The 16,511-nt window shown below is 40.6% G+C and overlaps 1 protein-coding gene across 2 annotated transcripts; it reads left to right on the top strand.

Moving 5' to 3' along the window:
* The first annotated feature begins 4,972 nt into the window (after window positions 1-4,972).
* LOC138202925 (schwannomin-interacting protein 1) lies at window positions 4,973-16,485 on the top strand. Of its 2 annotated transcripts, none has more exons than XM_069157296.1 (7): window positions 4,973-5,224; window positions 8,423-8,532; window positions 13,764-13,881; window positions 14,015-14,221; window positions 14,644-14,767; window positions 15,016-15,109; window positions 15,244-16,485. In XM_069157296.1, exons 1-7 carry the CDS (start codon window positions 4,988-4,990, stop codon window positions 15,293-15,295), a joined length of 942 nt encoding a protein of 313 aa, XP_069013397.1. In that variant the 5' UTR covers window positions 4,973-4,987; the 3' UTR covers window positions 15,296-16,485. The 2 variants fall into 2 exon arrangements, with proteins under 2 accessions (XP_069013397.1, XP_069013398.1); XM_069157297.1 differs by lacking the exon at window positions 4,973-5,224 and adding an exon at window positions 6,449-6,575.
* Window positions 16,486-16,511: the final 26 nt, after the last annotated feature.

Genomic DNA, 16,511 nt, shown 5'->3' with positions numbered 1-16,511 from the left:
AGAAACTATTCTTGAAATTTAGATCAACATCTTAATCACTTACAGGAAATTGCATTTGCTGTAACAAAGCATAAAATATAATTTCCTTCAAATGTAGGTCTCAGAAGTTACTCGGTGGTTTAACAAGCTTGTCAGGCCAGTCAAGCTGTTAGGATTTTGAATTATGACCTCCTCGATTGAATCTAACATTTACTTTTAACAATATTAAAGTACTTTTACTTACTATTTTGAGAAATTTGGTTGGCAATCAGTTGATGTCTTGTGTGGCTCACAATTAAACAATTCACACTTGAACTAATTGTTTTTTTGACATCTTTTAAAAGACATCTCTACAAATTTTAAGTATGAATTGTACACTTTTTAAAGAAAATATAATGTCTATACAATTTCACACTACTTGTGGCAGTGCCTGTTCATAACAGCCTGTTTGGCAGCGTGATTGCCTGGCTTCGTGTAAAGCCATGTTGCTTTCTTGAGAACGGCTTGCTGCAGACGTAAGTGAAAACGCGCTCAACTACGTCCGCGGCAATGCTCTTTGGAACTGCAGCTGTGCGATGCCACTCTGCCCCTGCTGTTTGACAAGAGTGCCAGTTGACTGTTTATTAAAATGTATTGATAGTAAACAATTCACGTCCAAATTGTACCATATTTGCCAGTGCACATCCTCTGGTACACTCTCCAAGTTTGAAGCGAAAGGGACGAATGAATGTCAAGATATGCGAGTGACAAAGAAATAGAGATTCCTTGCAGTATAGTTTAGATGTCCATGTGCTGTATAGTTGTGTATAGAAATCAGGGAAAATAATTCCCCGTAGTCTCTCCATGTTCTGTTGTATTTGTTTCTCTTCATGTTCATTATAATACATACATTTTCACACTACTGGAACTATACTGAAAATATTATTTGCATCTTTATGTATTCTACTTTAAATATGTCAGGATTTAATTTACTTTTTATGGAACCTGCAAATACCAAAAAGTTTGGCGTGAGGGAGAATGCCTTAATGGCTTAAATATGATTAAGCTTTTCACAATAAAACATATACAAGTGAGTCACGAAAAACTAGAACTGGAACTGAAGGGGAATTGTTTAGTTCAGATTAAGTGTTTACCAATAATACTTAAGTCATGGACACAGTCTATGGACTATATTATTATTATCTTCGTATTCACTTCTGTTGACTGATAAGCTGAAAGGCAGCAAGCATCAATGATATAAATATTCACGTAACTTGACACTAAAAAATAACGTACAAAAACCGGTTGTGTGTGTACTGCTTGATGCCACATGATAAATATTTAATTTACTTATTTTGTCTGAAGGAAACACTGGAATCAGACACCTGTTGTGCAGACACCTAATCAGCCCACCTGTTAGGGGCTAATTTACCACAGGTGCGAGCTGGATCTGTTTGATTACTTGGTGCCAAAATGTGCACAGTATTAAAAAGCTGTGATGCAGTTGCTGTGCTTCATAGCAAGGTGCTTTCCATCTGCGTCGCCGTTATGGAAGGTGACAATGGAGGGAGCTGTAGAGCACGTCAGAGTGTCGCAGTCATATTGCTCTTGTGCTCTTTAGCCCCGAGTTTAACTTGTGTTAGCTTGCCAGGGCTTAACAAAAACATTGACACAGACGAGGAAGTTGGTGAGGCTGCAAGAATGGCAGAAATAATTTTCTTTAATGGGAAAAGGATTAACTTCCTGTCAGGATCTGCTTCTGTTGCTGCCAAAGGAAATGACGGTTTGCTGAATTTGGACTTCTATCAACCCGACAGCACAGGTAAGACTTCACCGTTTGGTTTTCTGCTAATTTTATATGCCGTGTACAAATGCTCACAAGCCAAAAGGATGTTGCTGTTGACCTATATTTTGGAACATTTTTATTCCTAAAGGTACTCTGGAGCAGACATCACAGCTGGAGAATGACATGGCTGATGAAGCAGCATGGAGGCGCTTGAACGCTTCACTCCACTGTGGTCAAAAAAAGATGATGTTGAAAGCCACGGGACTTAGTGCTGTCGATTTACAACTGGATATGGGTAGACAAACCAACTTTAATTTAGCTTTAAGCTATTGGTACATAACGGTGTTTGTCATTTAAATATTGCTGTCTCTCTTCCCTCTTAGGCCATGCTCGTCGCTTGCCTCTGATCCAGGTACCTGAAACTTGTGGCTACTTGGTGCAGCAGAATGCAATGGACCTTGTTTTAGATGTTCCTTATGATGGCTGCAATGTGATGCAAGAGGTATGACTCTGTTTCTCTTCTATTAGCTGGCTAAAAAGACTTGGTGCAAAAAAAAATTAAAAAAAAAATTAAATCAGTAAAAAGTCAAAGGGATTCCATTTCTCTCTTTTTTTGTTGTTGTTTTTTTTGTTTTTTTTGTTTGTTAAAAATGGTGACTTGTATTTGTAAAAATGAGTATAGCTGGTGAAACGGTTGCAGTTTACTTTGGCAAATGCTTCAAATCAGGTCAAGCATGTTATTACTAGCTCAGGTTCTTTTCTAATCTTGTTTCAGAATGGGAGATACGTGTTGCCAATGACTTGGTTGGGGACTTCAGTTAAATTCACCTGCCCCATGTTACCAAGACCTGATCCAACACCTGCTTCGACTAACCCTAAACCTATGCAACAGCCCTGGACAGTTTCTTTCCCTCACAGACCCTGGAGCCTTCGTCGTCCTAAACGACATGCAAAGCAGCCCCCTTCCATCTATGATCCCATTTGTCTTTATTATGTCCAATTGTATAACTATTACATGTATACGATGGGAATGGTACCAACCGCCAACACTGCTCCAACTACAGAGAAACACCCTCAAATTAAGCCTCCTGAATATCCTCATCTGTACTACCCACGTTACCATTATAACCCTTACTACCCTTACTACCTCTACTACCCTAAACAAAATCTGCCACCAGCAACAACCACTTTGACACCGGCCACTACCAAACCAAATATTTCTCGAGACTTATATTTTCCTCATCCCTACTCCCCTCGAGAAAGGTAACAGGTGCAACAATTGCCTGACAACTCTGAAATGTATCGCCACCCAAATGCCCAGAATTACTATGGAAAGTATCCTTACTCACAGATTCTAATTGAGCCTACTCGGCCTCCAACTAAGACGTGTACCAAACCTCCCACCGCAAAACCTGACACTCCACATACAACAACAACTACTCCTAAAGGATGCCCCCATAAAAAAAAAACACCCAGCAATAGCGGCTCTCCAGGTCAAATGAGTTCCAGATATTTTTCTTTCCATGACCTCCCGTTCAATCCATACGTTTCATTAAACCACGGTGGCAAAGCCCCAGATAACCAGAAATGCCCCGTTTGAAGCAAGTAAAAAAAAAAAAAAATCTGCATTCCAGCCTAAAGTGCATCCAGGCTCCGACTGGTAATCCTGGTTTCCCGGCTCAACAGGTCAAGATGATTCTTAACTTGCCTGAAAAATCTACCACCTAATTTTCATTAGTTCTAAGAAGTGCTAAGGATCACTTGTAAAATATATATATATTTTTTGGCATTAATTTAAGTGTCAAGTTTTTCATTGATATTTGTCTCTCAGGAACTGGTGTCCTGAATATTCAATAAAAACACATTTTTACTTGGAACTCCGTCTCATCTTTTGTCTGTAATGCAAATGTTTACATTTTGTGCCGTAGTGCTTTAACCTCTGACAAGCAGGAAACAAATTTCTTGAATCTTATGCCCTTGAGCTATTCCAGTTAATAGCACTGATCATTCAAGTAGGAGAAATACACAATTCAGCATTCACAGCTGGTTGCCTCATTGTGTGCTTTATTTATTTATTTATTTATTTATTAAATCTTTGACTAAAATTAAATTTGATCTCTCCATTGCTCATGTATACTCGGTATATAGTAAATCTTATTAACCCAGTGAACCTATCAAGGGAACACTGGTTGTACGTCACAGCGTGAAGACGTGAGTAACTAAATGATTGTAAAATAGCTTCTTTTTTTTAAATTCTTTTTCTTCTTTTTTTTTTTTCATCTTGGGTTCCTCTTGTGGAATAAAATGACGAAAGAATTTTTCAAATATTTGTTGCCAGAATATACCGTGAATTTGAACACACTCACTTCTGTATACTCTCGTACAATGCATGGGCGCACACGCATACACCCCATTCTGTCTGTTCCTATATTTCCACATGGAGCTCTCTCCCTTCGGCACCCTGTGACGATGCGCGCGCACACACACCAACAAATCTACACACACATCACTGAAACTCAGCCACACGTGACAACGGAGAGACGTGGAATGCTGGTCACCCTGAAACCAGAGATGCACGTCTATATTTTTTTTCCCTTTCATTTACTACATTTCTTGGCTGTCACTTGGACTGGCTGGATTCCGCAGGGCACCAAGCTCCAGATAGTCTCCACAAGAGGAAGACATTCTGAAGTTCTCCTTTAATGCAACACTGTGCTCATGTCTGTTTTAACAGCTACTTTCAAATTTGTATTTCAATCATCTTGAGTGGTTGCACATCTCCAGCTAAGGTGAGTAAAATGTTCACATGTGCTATTTCGGATTTGACTCTTTATTTTAGAGGTAGAATTTAGAATATTAGATCATGTATTTGTTGAGTAATATATGATTTAGGACTTCTGTTCATGGACAAAACAAAAATGAGTAAAACGTTTAGCCAGAGACGGCGATCACAGAATAGGAACAAAGTACCTACATGGAAAACATCATGACAAAGAATATTGCTATAATTTCTTGTTGAACCCCTTTTTGTGATTATATTAAGATATTTATTTTATCCACACTGTCACAGGAAACATTGAGACACCATGTGAACTAAACCACTGGAAGAGCCATCACTGAAGCAACCAATTTCGTTCAGCGATCTTTATCTACCTCTGTCTGTCTCTGGCCATATTCCCAGCCACAGCACTTTGCCCCTCCTCCATCCCTGACATTTACTTCGCCCACTCCAAATTTGTCTTCATGGAGGACTATGATGTGGACATGGATGAGGAAGAGGAGGGAGAAGTATTCACCAGAAAGGCCACACCAGGCCACTGGTGGGAGGACTCTGATGGAAACTGTGACATACAACACCAGGGAGGAGGAAGAGGCTGCATGGTAAACAGCCGCAGTTGGGCCGAGGAGCTCCAGGATATCTTTGCACCACAGGCAGGAGACTGTTACACTGGAGGGCGAACCAGGCTGTCCAGCATCTCTGTGAGTGATTGGCTGTCTTTTATTACACAGAAACTAAATGAATCCATTTGCTCTAACTACATTCACCATAAGAAAATAGAGTGGATCAGAATCAAAGAAGTAATTCAGCACAAATCCAAGTTTTGCTAAATAAATGACCTAAAAGAAAAACAGACAAGAGTCTGAAGTGAAAAATCTTCTTAAAATCAAAAGCCGACACAACAGCATTTGCAATCTATGCGGTGCTCTGTTTGTGTTTTTAAAATGTATATGTGTGTAGATGCAGTATGCGGTGACAATGGTATATACATTGCATACATTACCTGAGAGAAATTCCTGGCATGAAGAGGCTGGAGTACATTTAGCCTGATGATGATGAAGGATGAGAGATGACTCAAAATGTTACGTTGTTTAATCAGCCCACTGCTGCGTGCGTGGGTGTGTGAGTGTGTGTGTTGTGAGTGTGTGCGTGCATGCATGCTTGCGTGCTTGCTATATATATATATATATGCATGCATCTATCTATCTATATCTGTGTTTGTTTATGCACAACACATGTCCCATGTGCTTCCTTGTCTCTATTACGGCTCGTCACACTTGGATCTGTGATGTGGAATGAGGCTTGAGGAGATTCCTTTAGGAGACAAAAACAAACAGATAACGTGCAATTAAAAATTCCCAGCTCTGCTTCGGGCCAGTGGGCAGATGCAGATGCCATGTCAGCGTTGCTGAAAAGTACTGACATCTAGTTGAGGACTTTTTATTAATCAGCCGTGGCCTCTTATAATTGGTTTGTTTTCCAGTGTTTCATTTTCATCCATCAGACTATATTTGGCCTGGCCTTTTAGCCCACCATACATCACCTTGTCATGCAACTTATCATCTGCCCTTATTTCTGTAAATCAATAAGGTCTGTCTCCTACATGAAAACAGATATTTTCAGGAGTTATTTGTTCCTTTATTTCCAATCAATGAAATCTGAAGAGACGCCCAGAGACAAAAAGCAAGCGAGGAAGATGGAGGAACAGATAAGAGATCAGGAAAGCAGTGGCAGCACTGAGCAGCTCTGTCTCTCCCCTCCCTCCTCCATTTCTCTCTCCTCCTCCGCTTCCTGTCTCTTCCGACTCTTTCCTCTCCTGCTCCCACATTTCCCCCTCCTCCTCCTCCTCCTCGTCCTCCTCCTCTCTCTGCTGCCTCTCCCCTCCTCCCCTCTCCGCTCTTCCCTCCCTCCCGCCCTCGCTCTCCTGCACGGAGCTGCAGTATATGAGAGGGTCTCCTGGGTCTAGCTTCACTGCAGTGTAGAGGAAAGCAGGACGGCTCTTTTAGTGCGATGCGCTGAAGGATGGTGCACCAGGAGAAACGCATTTACCAGGTGTGTGAATTGTTGTTTGCTTGTGTTAGTGTGTATCTGAGGGTGTAGCATATGTGGCATGATATTTCCAGGTAGACATGATAGGTATCCATCATGGGTGTGCTGCTGTAGAGAAATCAGCCATACTGGATGAGTGGAGGGGAGAAAAGGGAGTGGGTGTGTCAAATGTAATTTTTCCTTGTGTATCTCTTAGTTCCTACATAGCTTTCATAAAATTGTAATCATCTTGCTGTCTCATAATTGATATTTATGTAATAATATAAAATGCTGTGTTCAGTTTTTCATAAATTATTTTACACCATTTCCGCTGACAATAATTGGCTATAATGACGTGCATTTGCTAAACCACATACTTTCTTCCTGAGGGGCAAAATATGTTGTGTGTAAATTCTTGTGTGTGTGTGTGTGTGCGTGTGTGTGTGTGTGTGTGTGTGTATGTGTGTGTGTGTGTGTGTGTGTGTGTGTGTGTGTGTGTGTGTGTATGTGTGTAGACGTCTGCGAGTTAAGAGGACATCCGGTTGTCTAAAGTGGGTGAGCAGGGTGGCAGATTGTTGGTTAGGAGAGTGAAGGCGTTCAAGTGATTTATGCTCTTACATCACAGCCTCATCTAATGATGCGTCACGCAAAAAGAGGGTGCGTGTGCGTGTTGGGTCAGTTTTGAGGTTATTTAAAGAGAACGCTGACACACGAGAGAAACGTTCCTAATTTTGTAGCTGTTATTCAATGCCTGTGGTTGAGGAGAATGTTACCACAAACACACGCAAATGAAGGCAGCCTCAAGATACGAGAGCATTTGGCACAGTTCCATCATATAAAAATACTTTCTCCATGGTGCCAGAATAGCTTCAAAGTGGAAGCTGAGATGAGGTGAAAACAAAATACAAGATTCAGGGAGGGATGCAAACTGAAGAAATACAGGAAGGAAAGGAGGAGGATGGAGAAAGGGGGCAAAATTCATACTGAAACAAAGAAAACAACCTTTACCATCAAATAGAAATAAAAAAGAGAAGATGTTAGTAAAGACTGACGAGCCACCTACAGGAAGTAGTGAAACACCAGCACAGAATGACGTGGCATTTTAAATCAGCAGCACTCATGATGAAATGTAAATGGACAAATTAGTCAGAGAAGACAATTATTGATGAACATTAGGTAAATATTATAGTCCTGTTATTAGTAGTGATTACCAAAGACCTTAAAGATTTGTTGGTTGTTGTGATTAGTTAAAGGAAAAGGGGGGGAAAAAATACTTAGTGTCTTTAGGTCTGGTGTGTGCACCTGGAAGGAAAAGGCAAAAATAGCTTCCCTCTATGTTGAAGGAATGAATGAATGTTGACAGAATCTGCCAGATTAACTTCACAGGAGCTGTAGTCTATCCCAGGATGCATCTGGTGAGTGACAGGTTACATCCTAGACAGGTTCTCAACAGGCAGTCTATAACACAGCAAACACACACAGAATAAATGCTCTCGTTCATACATGGAAGAAAATGTAGAGTTTTCAACCTGACCTGCATGTCCCTATTTAGAGCATTTCAACCTGCCACATCGGTGCTCCTAATCAGGTTGCAAGTGTGTTTATTATAAAAAAAAAAATAAAATCAAAGGATGAGTGTCAGCTGTGCACACTATTTCAATTTAAGATGAAGAAGGAGAAATGCCCAAAGAACTGATTTCTGAACCAGAGAATGGTCTTCCATTTTGGTACAAGTGTGTGGCTCTAATTTAAGGACCCATCTACACACTTAATCATTCTTACTGTGACTACTGGCCCACAGGATGGCAGCACAGGAGCTGCACATTGATTCATATTCTTTGTCGTCTTGGGTTTTTCTTGGTTTCTGGCAGGCCCAGAGGAATGACAGAGAGTCCATCAGGCAGAAACTTGCCCTTGGCAGTTTCTATGACGACGAGCCAGTCATCTACACCAGCTGCAGCAAAAACGGCCTGTCCTCCCGGTGGGTTTGAATTGTTTGTGTGTGTGTGTGTGTGTGTGTGTGTGTGTGTGTGTGTGTGTGTGTGTGTGTGTGTGTGTGTGTGTGTGTGTGTGTGTGTGTGTGTGTGTGTGTTAGTGTGTGTGTTAGTGTGTGTGTTAGTGTGTGTGTGTGTGTGTGTGTGTGTGTGTGTGTGTGTGTGTGTGTGTGTGTGTGTGTGTGTGTGTGTGTTAGTGTGTTAGTGTGTGTGTTAGTGTGTGTGTTAGTGTGTGTGTTAGTGTGTGTGTTAGTGTGTGTTAGTGTTAGTGTTAGTGTTAGTGTTTGATCAATGTAGCCTTTTGAAGGCCAGCACCAATATTACTGTGTTGTCGCTGCTGGTAGCTGGCACTTTTGATGTTTAAATCGTTTAGATTTTATTGTTAGATGAATGGCAAGGAAACAGTGAGGTGCCCTAGATTCAACTAATTACTGATTCATAGAAAATATTTTATTATTATTTTATTTCAGAACCTAAATATAAAACATAATTTTAGATTTTGTAGACTTTATTTGTTGATTATATATGGAACCTTTCTTAAGATACCCTGCCACCGAACTAAACTGAACTAAATACCTGCCATGTATATTGGCAAGGCAATGATTTAATATTGGTCTAACTGTGTTTGGGTGTATGCATGTGAAACACAGTCTTTGGTTGATGTTAAGTTGATGTCTAATGAAAACCATGCCTCTCCAACTTTGGGGATTTCTTTATGGGTTATGGAGACAAAATTGCCTAAAAAAACTCACTTATAATCTGAAAAATGGTCAGTTCTCACAAAATGTCAAACTTTCTGTTTCATAAGATAGAGAAACGTGGTGTTTGAGGACAGAAACATAATGTTATCCAGTTAACTAGTGCTTCGAGATGCAAAGCATCAATCATGAAAACGACTGAGTTAAGATTTTAAGAGCCAGGAGAGGGAGCTATTCAGCAGCTCACGTTATCAACTAAGAACAAGAAACTATGAACAAACTAATAAAAAAAAAACAACAACTTTGGATTGGTTTGATGGCTCAATGTCGGTGTTGAGTGCAACTAACAGTAAGTGACAGCAGGTTTGCAAAAGTCTATTTAGAGGCAGTGACTCAGGAGAGCATGGCATTGCTCTCATTGCAAATATGCAAAATGATCATGTGTCATGTCTTTAAACAAAGGAATGAGTGAGTGAGTCATTTAGATCACAGACATGCAGATAGAAAGTGGAAGGCTTCCCAGAAAGCCTCAGTCATGTTTACAGTCAGTCTGAGGGACATCGAACTTAATAAAGACGGATTTATGATCGATAGTAGAAAAAAGAAACATGACAGTTTGTGTCACAAAGGACATGGCACAGTAGTTAAGACAGACACATGTCCCAGCTTCGTGAGTCAGAAACATTTTGAAGATCTCATGGGATATAGTTTAGACATGAAGGGACTAATGCTTAAATGAGATTTCCCTTTCAAATTTGTGCTACCAAATTGCCCCCCCAAAAAAACATAAAATATAAACATATTGTCACAATTTTCCCATTTATGTGATATTATTTTGCATTATTGTTGTAGGGACTTAGTCTTCCCTTTTTATCCCCTAATGTATGTACAAGTCATTTTGACATGTACTAACCTACGTAAAAGTGCAATACAAATTAAATTCAACTAGTTCTTAAATAATATATTGTACTTTAAAGTCTTTATTCAAAAAAATACAAATATATAGGGATGTGTTACACAGTAGGTCTGACATACAATCAAACAAAAGCAAATTATGTTTCCCATGAAAGTGATATTTCATGTTAGTAATTGAGGTTTTGGACACTCACAAACACGCGCACGCACATACATGCTGTAAGAAGTTCCATTAGGCTACATCAGACACGAGATGGTTAACCAAAGCCAGGGCACCTTCAGCAGAACTCTTTCTTTTCATCACAACTTCACCTGCGTCAACTATCTACCTCTTTAAAGTATTCCATGCAATACTTGTCACTTTATTACAAACAGGGCTGCCCCCACAATACTTGCTGCTGTTTGAGGAAGTGCATGTCTGTTTGTTTCTGAAAGAGGAAGTGATGCCTGATTTAAGTTCACAGCTGTGATTGGTGGAATTTGAGTCATGTGATCTCATTTGGAGGAAAAGGTGCATCCTCCTGGGTTCAGTTTGGTGTGGAAATTCCACCACCATCCCGTCCAAATCATGGGATGTTGTATAAGTAATTGTTCTCATCCTAGTGTAGGAGGAGGGTGCTTTGTTTTGTTAGGTTCTTTTAGATTGAGTATCATAATCTGGAAATTAATGATTGGTGTTTTGAGCTCCTGGAAAGGCTGAGGTTCAGGTTTCAGTGGTTTTTGTGAAACTGCAGTGATGTTATGTCACTGGCTTTATTCATTTCCTTAAGTTTTGATTCGGGCGGCACGGCAGTGCATTGTCGCCTCACAGTAAAAAGGTTCGGGGTTCGAATCCGGGCCTGGGCCTTTCTGTGCGGCGTTTGCATGTTCTCACTGTGCCTGCGTGGGTTCTCTCCGGGTACTCCGGCTTCCTCCCACCATCCAAAAAACATGCATCTCAGGTTAATTGGTGGTTCTACAAAATGCCCTTAGGTGTGAATGAGAGCATGAATGGTCTTTGTTTCCGTCTGTCTCTATGTGTTGGCCCTCTGATGGACTGGCGACCTGTCCAGGGTGTACCCTGCCTTCGCCCAAAGTGAGCTGGGATAGACTCCAGCCCCCCCCCCCCCCCCCCCCCCCCCCCCCCCCGTGACTCTGTTCAGGAAAAAGCGGGTATAGATAATGGATTGATGGAAGTTTTTATTCCTAAAGTTATGTCACAGTTTGTGATATTACTGATGTCAACGTACCTCATTGACCAAAGACATAAGGAAGCCCAAGCATAACACCAACATATAAACTCTGAATATGTCATCTCAGAACTACAGTGCATCTGGAAAGTATTCACAGCGCTTCACTTTTTACACATTTTGTTATGTTACAGCCTTATTCCAAAATGGATTAAATTCATTTTTTTCCTCAAAATTCTACACGCAATATCCCATAATGACAAAGTGAAAATAGTTTGTTTAAAATTTTTGCAAATCTATTAAAAATAAAGAACGAAAATATAACACGTACATAAGTATTCACAGCCTTTGCTCAATACTTTGTTGAAGCACCTTTGGTAGAAATTAAAGCCTCAAGTCTTTTTGAGTATGATGCTATAAGCTTGGCACACCTATTCTTGGGCAGTTTCTCCCATTCTTCTTTGCAGGACCTCTCAAGCTCCATCAGGTTGGATGGGGAGCGTCGGTGCACAGCCATTTTCAGATCTCTCCAGAGATGTTCAATCGGGTTCAAGTCTGGGCTCTGGCTGGGCCTCTCGAAGACATTCACAGAGTTGTCCCGAAGCCGCTCCTTTGTTATCTTGGCTGTGTGCTTCGGGTCGTTGTCCTGTTGGAAGATGAACCTTCGCCCCAGTCTGAGGTCCAGAGTGCTCTGGAGCAGGTTTTCATCAAGGATGTCTCTGTACATTGCTGCATTCATCTTTCCGTCCATCCTGACTAGTCTCCTAGTTCCTGCCACTGAAAAACATCCCCACAGCATGATGCTGCCACCACCATGCTTCACCGTAGAGATGGTATTGGCCAGGTGATGAGCGGTGCCTGGTTTCCTCCAAACATGACACTTGGCATTCAGGCCAAAGAGTTCAATCTTTGTTTCATCAGACCAGAGAATTTAGTTTCTCATGGTCTGACAGTCCTTCAGGTGCCTTTTGTGAAACTCCAGGTGGGCTGTCATGTGCCTTTTACTGAGGAGTGGCTTCCGTCTGGTCACTCTACCATACAGGCCTGCTTGGTGGAGTGCTGCAGAGATGGTTGTCCTTCTGGAAGGTTCTCCTCTCTTCACAGAGCAACGTTGGAGCTCTGTCAGAGTGACCATCGGGTTCTTGATCACCTCCCTGACTAAGGCCCTTCTCCCCCGATCGCTCAGTTTGGCCGGGTGGCCAACTCTAGGAAGAGTCCTGGTGGTTCCAAACTTCTTCCATTTACGGATGATGGAGGCCACTGTGCTCATTGGGACCTTCAATGCTGCAGAAATTTTTCTGTACCCTTCCCCAGATCTGTGCCTCGATACAATGAGTGTAATGGCAAAGGCTGTGAATAGTTATGTACATGTGATTTTTTTTTCATTTTTAAATTTTAATAGATTTGCAAAAATTTCCAAAAAAAAATATTTCACGTTGTCATTATGGGGTATTGTGTGTGGAATTTTGAGGGGGAAAATGAATTTAATCCATTTTGGAATAAGGCTGTAATATAACAAAATGTGGAAAAAGTGAAGCGCTGTGAATACTTTCCGGATGCACTGTACATCACAGACATTAATCTACTCCGACTATCTACTACTTTTCAGAGAGGGGTACCCATGAGAGTTAGGAACCTTGCTGCAGAGATTTGTTTCCATATCATTAGTGTGTTTGAACTCTTATGTTGTTGATTTAGATGGAGTTAAAGTCAGGGCTCTAGTTAATTTCTTCATCAATCAAGTACATTTTTTCATGTCTTCCTCTGGACTGTTAAAGTTGTATCATAATTTATTATGTGCAGTGCAGTAACAATAAGAATTTCATGAATTGGGAAAAAAAATTAGCCTTAACATAATTTCTCATAGCCTAAACTTTGGTATGTGGACAGGGATGTCCTTTTTGTAGTATTTTACCAAAAGGTTTGCTCAGCCATTATTCCCATGAGCATTTTTAAAAGGTGTCATTTGTTTGGTATATTAGTTTTATCTTTGCCAAGGAAAAACACTTGAATAATGAAAGAAAACCAACCCTCTTTCCATTGTGTCTGGATTCTGGTGCAGCTATTAAACATTTTCACAAGAGTTTTGCATTTTTGTGAAAATTTTATTATTTAGCTAAATCAATTGAGTAATTATTCCTTTCTGCAAATTCTGCAATTTTCTTTTTGCCCCAACATTCTCTGGCCTTTCCACTCCTTTCTTCATAAATGACTAGGTACAATCATATAAGACGACTTTAGGGTCATCGCTTTGAGGATACATATAAAGGCCCAAATACTTTTCAAGTCCTGCATTTCATTTACATTGTGGTTGTTTTTGTGTGCAAACAGGAACAGAACAATCAACAGGTTGTTTTCTTTTTCCATCTGTAGGTTTCATTTTGACCATAAAGTGGTTTTCAGTGCCGCTGACACCTGAACTGTCTTTCCTCTCAGGCTGCAGAGTGGGGTGAACTTGCAGGTATGCTTTGTTAACGACAGCAGCAGCGACAAAGACAGCGATGCCGAGGACAGTAGGACAGAGACCAGTCTGGACACACCGCTCTCACCTGTGGTATGAGATAGTCTCTGTGTGCTATTGTGTATGTGTTTTATGTGGGTTTAAATTACGTCCCATGACTCTCACCATGTAAGGGAACTGCGCTGGATGTTTCCTTATACTATCACCTCTCTTACTTCCTGCACAGAGCAAGCAGAGCTCATCGTTATCGGACCGGGACACAGCAGAGGAGGACTCGGATCCGTTGGATGACTGTGGCGGGTTTTGGCGGGTGCAACGAAGGCTGCAGGAGGAGGCCCGGGTGGCGTTGGCTCTGGCTCGACCCATGGCCCGCATGCAGGTGGAGGTGGAGAGGCAAATCCAACTGCACAGACGTTCACCTGTGGCTGACTTGGTTAGTCGGAGAAAAGAGGACAAGGGATTCATGTGAAATGCAACCAAAAATGCAATTTATGAAATGATTCAGAATGCATTCTCAGGGTAAAGAGTGTGAATAGCATGACAGTAAGCTGCTCTCATAGGAAACACAATTCAATAAAAATGACATAAGGGACTTCTGTGGTGTGAATAGAAGGTCAGCAGTCAGCTTCCTTCTGTGGGTGAGTGAGTGACCAAGAGAAAGCCCCTGAAACTCGTAAACCAAAGCGAAGCAAGTTTGTCTTGCTATTGATGGATTACGTCTGTTTACAAACTCAAATAGACAGATCCAGTTCACTTTGATCAACACTGAATAACACTGTCTTTATTCACTTTCAAAGACATTTTTCACATTTTGACATGCAGCAATTTCCTGTCTGTGTGTGGTTATTTATGCAGCTTCCCCACCTGCCCCACATCAGTGAGGGCTTAATGAAGAGGAATCTGAGGCGAGGGGACATGAGAGACATGAGTCTTGGACAGCTGCAAGTCATTACAAATGACTTGCATTCACAGATTCAGAGTGAGTAGGACACACATGTACATACACACAGGACACAAACCTCACTGCAAGTATTTGAAAAAGCCAACGAACCTCCTCCTCAAAATGAACTTCAAAAAACAGTTATAGTTCAAAATATGGAAATTTTGAAACTATTTTCACAGTTCAGGCTCCCAAATTCTCCTGCTCGCCTCCTAAATTTCACTATAGACAACAATTGTGGTCTTTATAACAATTTATTGGACTTGAGTTTATTGCATCTAACACAGGTTTAAATGAAGAGCTGGTGCAGTTGCTGCTGCTGAGGGATGAGCTGCATGTGGAGCAGGACGCCATGCTAGTGGACATAGAGGACCTCACCAGGTGAACCACCCTTACCTACCACCTTTTTCCATCTGCATTATCAGTCAAATTGAGCAGTCCATACGAGCCGTATTTGGACCTGTACAGAATGTCCTGTGTTCTTTTTAATGTTCTTCTTGTCTTTGTTGTGACAGGCATACACACAGCCATCAGCGGCACCAGGCAGAGAAAGCTCTCTCTAAATAAACACCCTGTCCACACGTGTGTCTGTCTGCACGCCGTCTAACCTCCCACTCCACGGATTGTCACTAGTGTTGCTAATGAAACTCCATCTGTGCTGTCTGTTTCTGGAGAAGTGAATACAGCAGATAGTATTAACCCCCACATAATATAATGCACCATATGATGCTCTCTGAGAACCCCAAACCAAGATGTCTAAAAGAAGAACATCACTGATTTCTGTATGGACACAGACAAGTGTGTGCAGGCTTTTCACTTCCACTCAGCGTGATTAATCATGCCATATTTCATAGAATTAGGGGAATCTTAAACTTAAATCCATCCCCGACCTTTATTTACCTCTCAGCGATTTTGCACAGCACACTCGTTTATGTTAATGCTGTGTTGTGAGAGCACCAGCACACCTTATTTCTACGGAGAGTAATCACCTCTATAAATCGACTACACCTGAATGAAACCCATGAACAAGAACTTGGTCCTTTATCCGTCTCTCTAATAATCCTGAGGGTTGATCGGTTCATATATATATATATATCATTTATTTCACGAGGAGCACTGTGTTATTGCTGTTTATCACTGGAATTCACTATCAAGCATCAAATATTGTTGCAATAGAAACTTATAAACAGTCTGTATGTGTTAAAATGCTGCAGCAGCTTTTTTATTTAGACACAAAACTGGATATAACTATGTAGCTGCTACAGTGTCCACCTGCTTTAAAAACGTATTTAGAGCTTTACTTGACAACATTTGAACTTAATTTTGACAAATTTGTGCTGTTTAATTGATCTGAGCAGATAAACACACAAAATAAGTTCAAAAAGGAAAAGTGGAGGCATCTTAAACATGATGAGCCTCTATAAAAATATGCAATGTCATTTTTGTTATGCTTAATCTACTAATGCTAACAAATAGTAAACATAAGAAATGTAAAACAAGAATATCAATAAATCACAGCCTAAGCATATATCTATTTTATCTGTTGAAAAGGTTTATGGACACACTGTGTAAATGTTAAAGGATACTTTATTATAAGGAGGAAGAAAATGCTTTGCTGTGATTCAATGCTTTCACACTAAGCTTTTTAAGAATGTCATTTATCACAAAGTTAAACATTGGTTTTTTTTATCGTTTGCTTCATTAATAAATGTAATGTATGATTGTAAAAACATCCATTAATAAATGTTTCAAGTGTGTGAACTTTGCTATAAATTTCCGATTA

This window comes from Embiotoca jacksoni, unplaced genomic scaffold (assembly GCF_022577435.1).
Source record: "Embiotoca jacksoni isolate LCO1_2020_lvr unplaced genomic scaffold, fEmbJac1.0.p SCAF_22, whole genome shotgun sequence".
Classification (NCBI taxonomy): Eukaryota; Metazoa; Chordata; class Actinopteri; family Embiotocidae; genus Embiotoca; species Embiotoca jacksoni.
The sequence above is the reverse complement of the archived record's forward strand: the minus strand, read 5'-3'. Positions and strand labels throughout refer to the sequence as shown.

What these genes read in the sequence shown, in the direction of transcription:
- LOC138202925 (XM_069157296.1), top strand. Translation starts at nt 4,988, where the DNA reads ATGGAGGACTATGATGTGGACATGGATGAGGAAGAGGAGGGAGAAGTA. An exon ending in ACACACCGCTCTCACCTGTG is followed by an intron (nt 13,882 to 14,014) that starts GTATGAGATAGT and finishes CTTCCTGCACAG; the next exon opens with AGCAAGCAGAGCTCATCGTT. An exon ending in GTTCACCTGTGGCTGACTTG is followed by an intron (nt 14,222 to 14,643) that starts GTTAGTCGGAGA and finishes TTATTTATGCAG; the next exon opens with CTTCCCCACCTGCCCCACAT.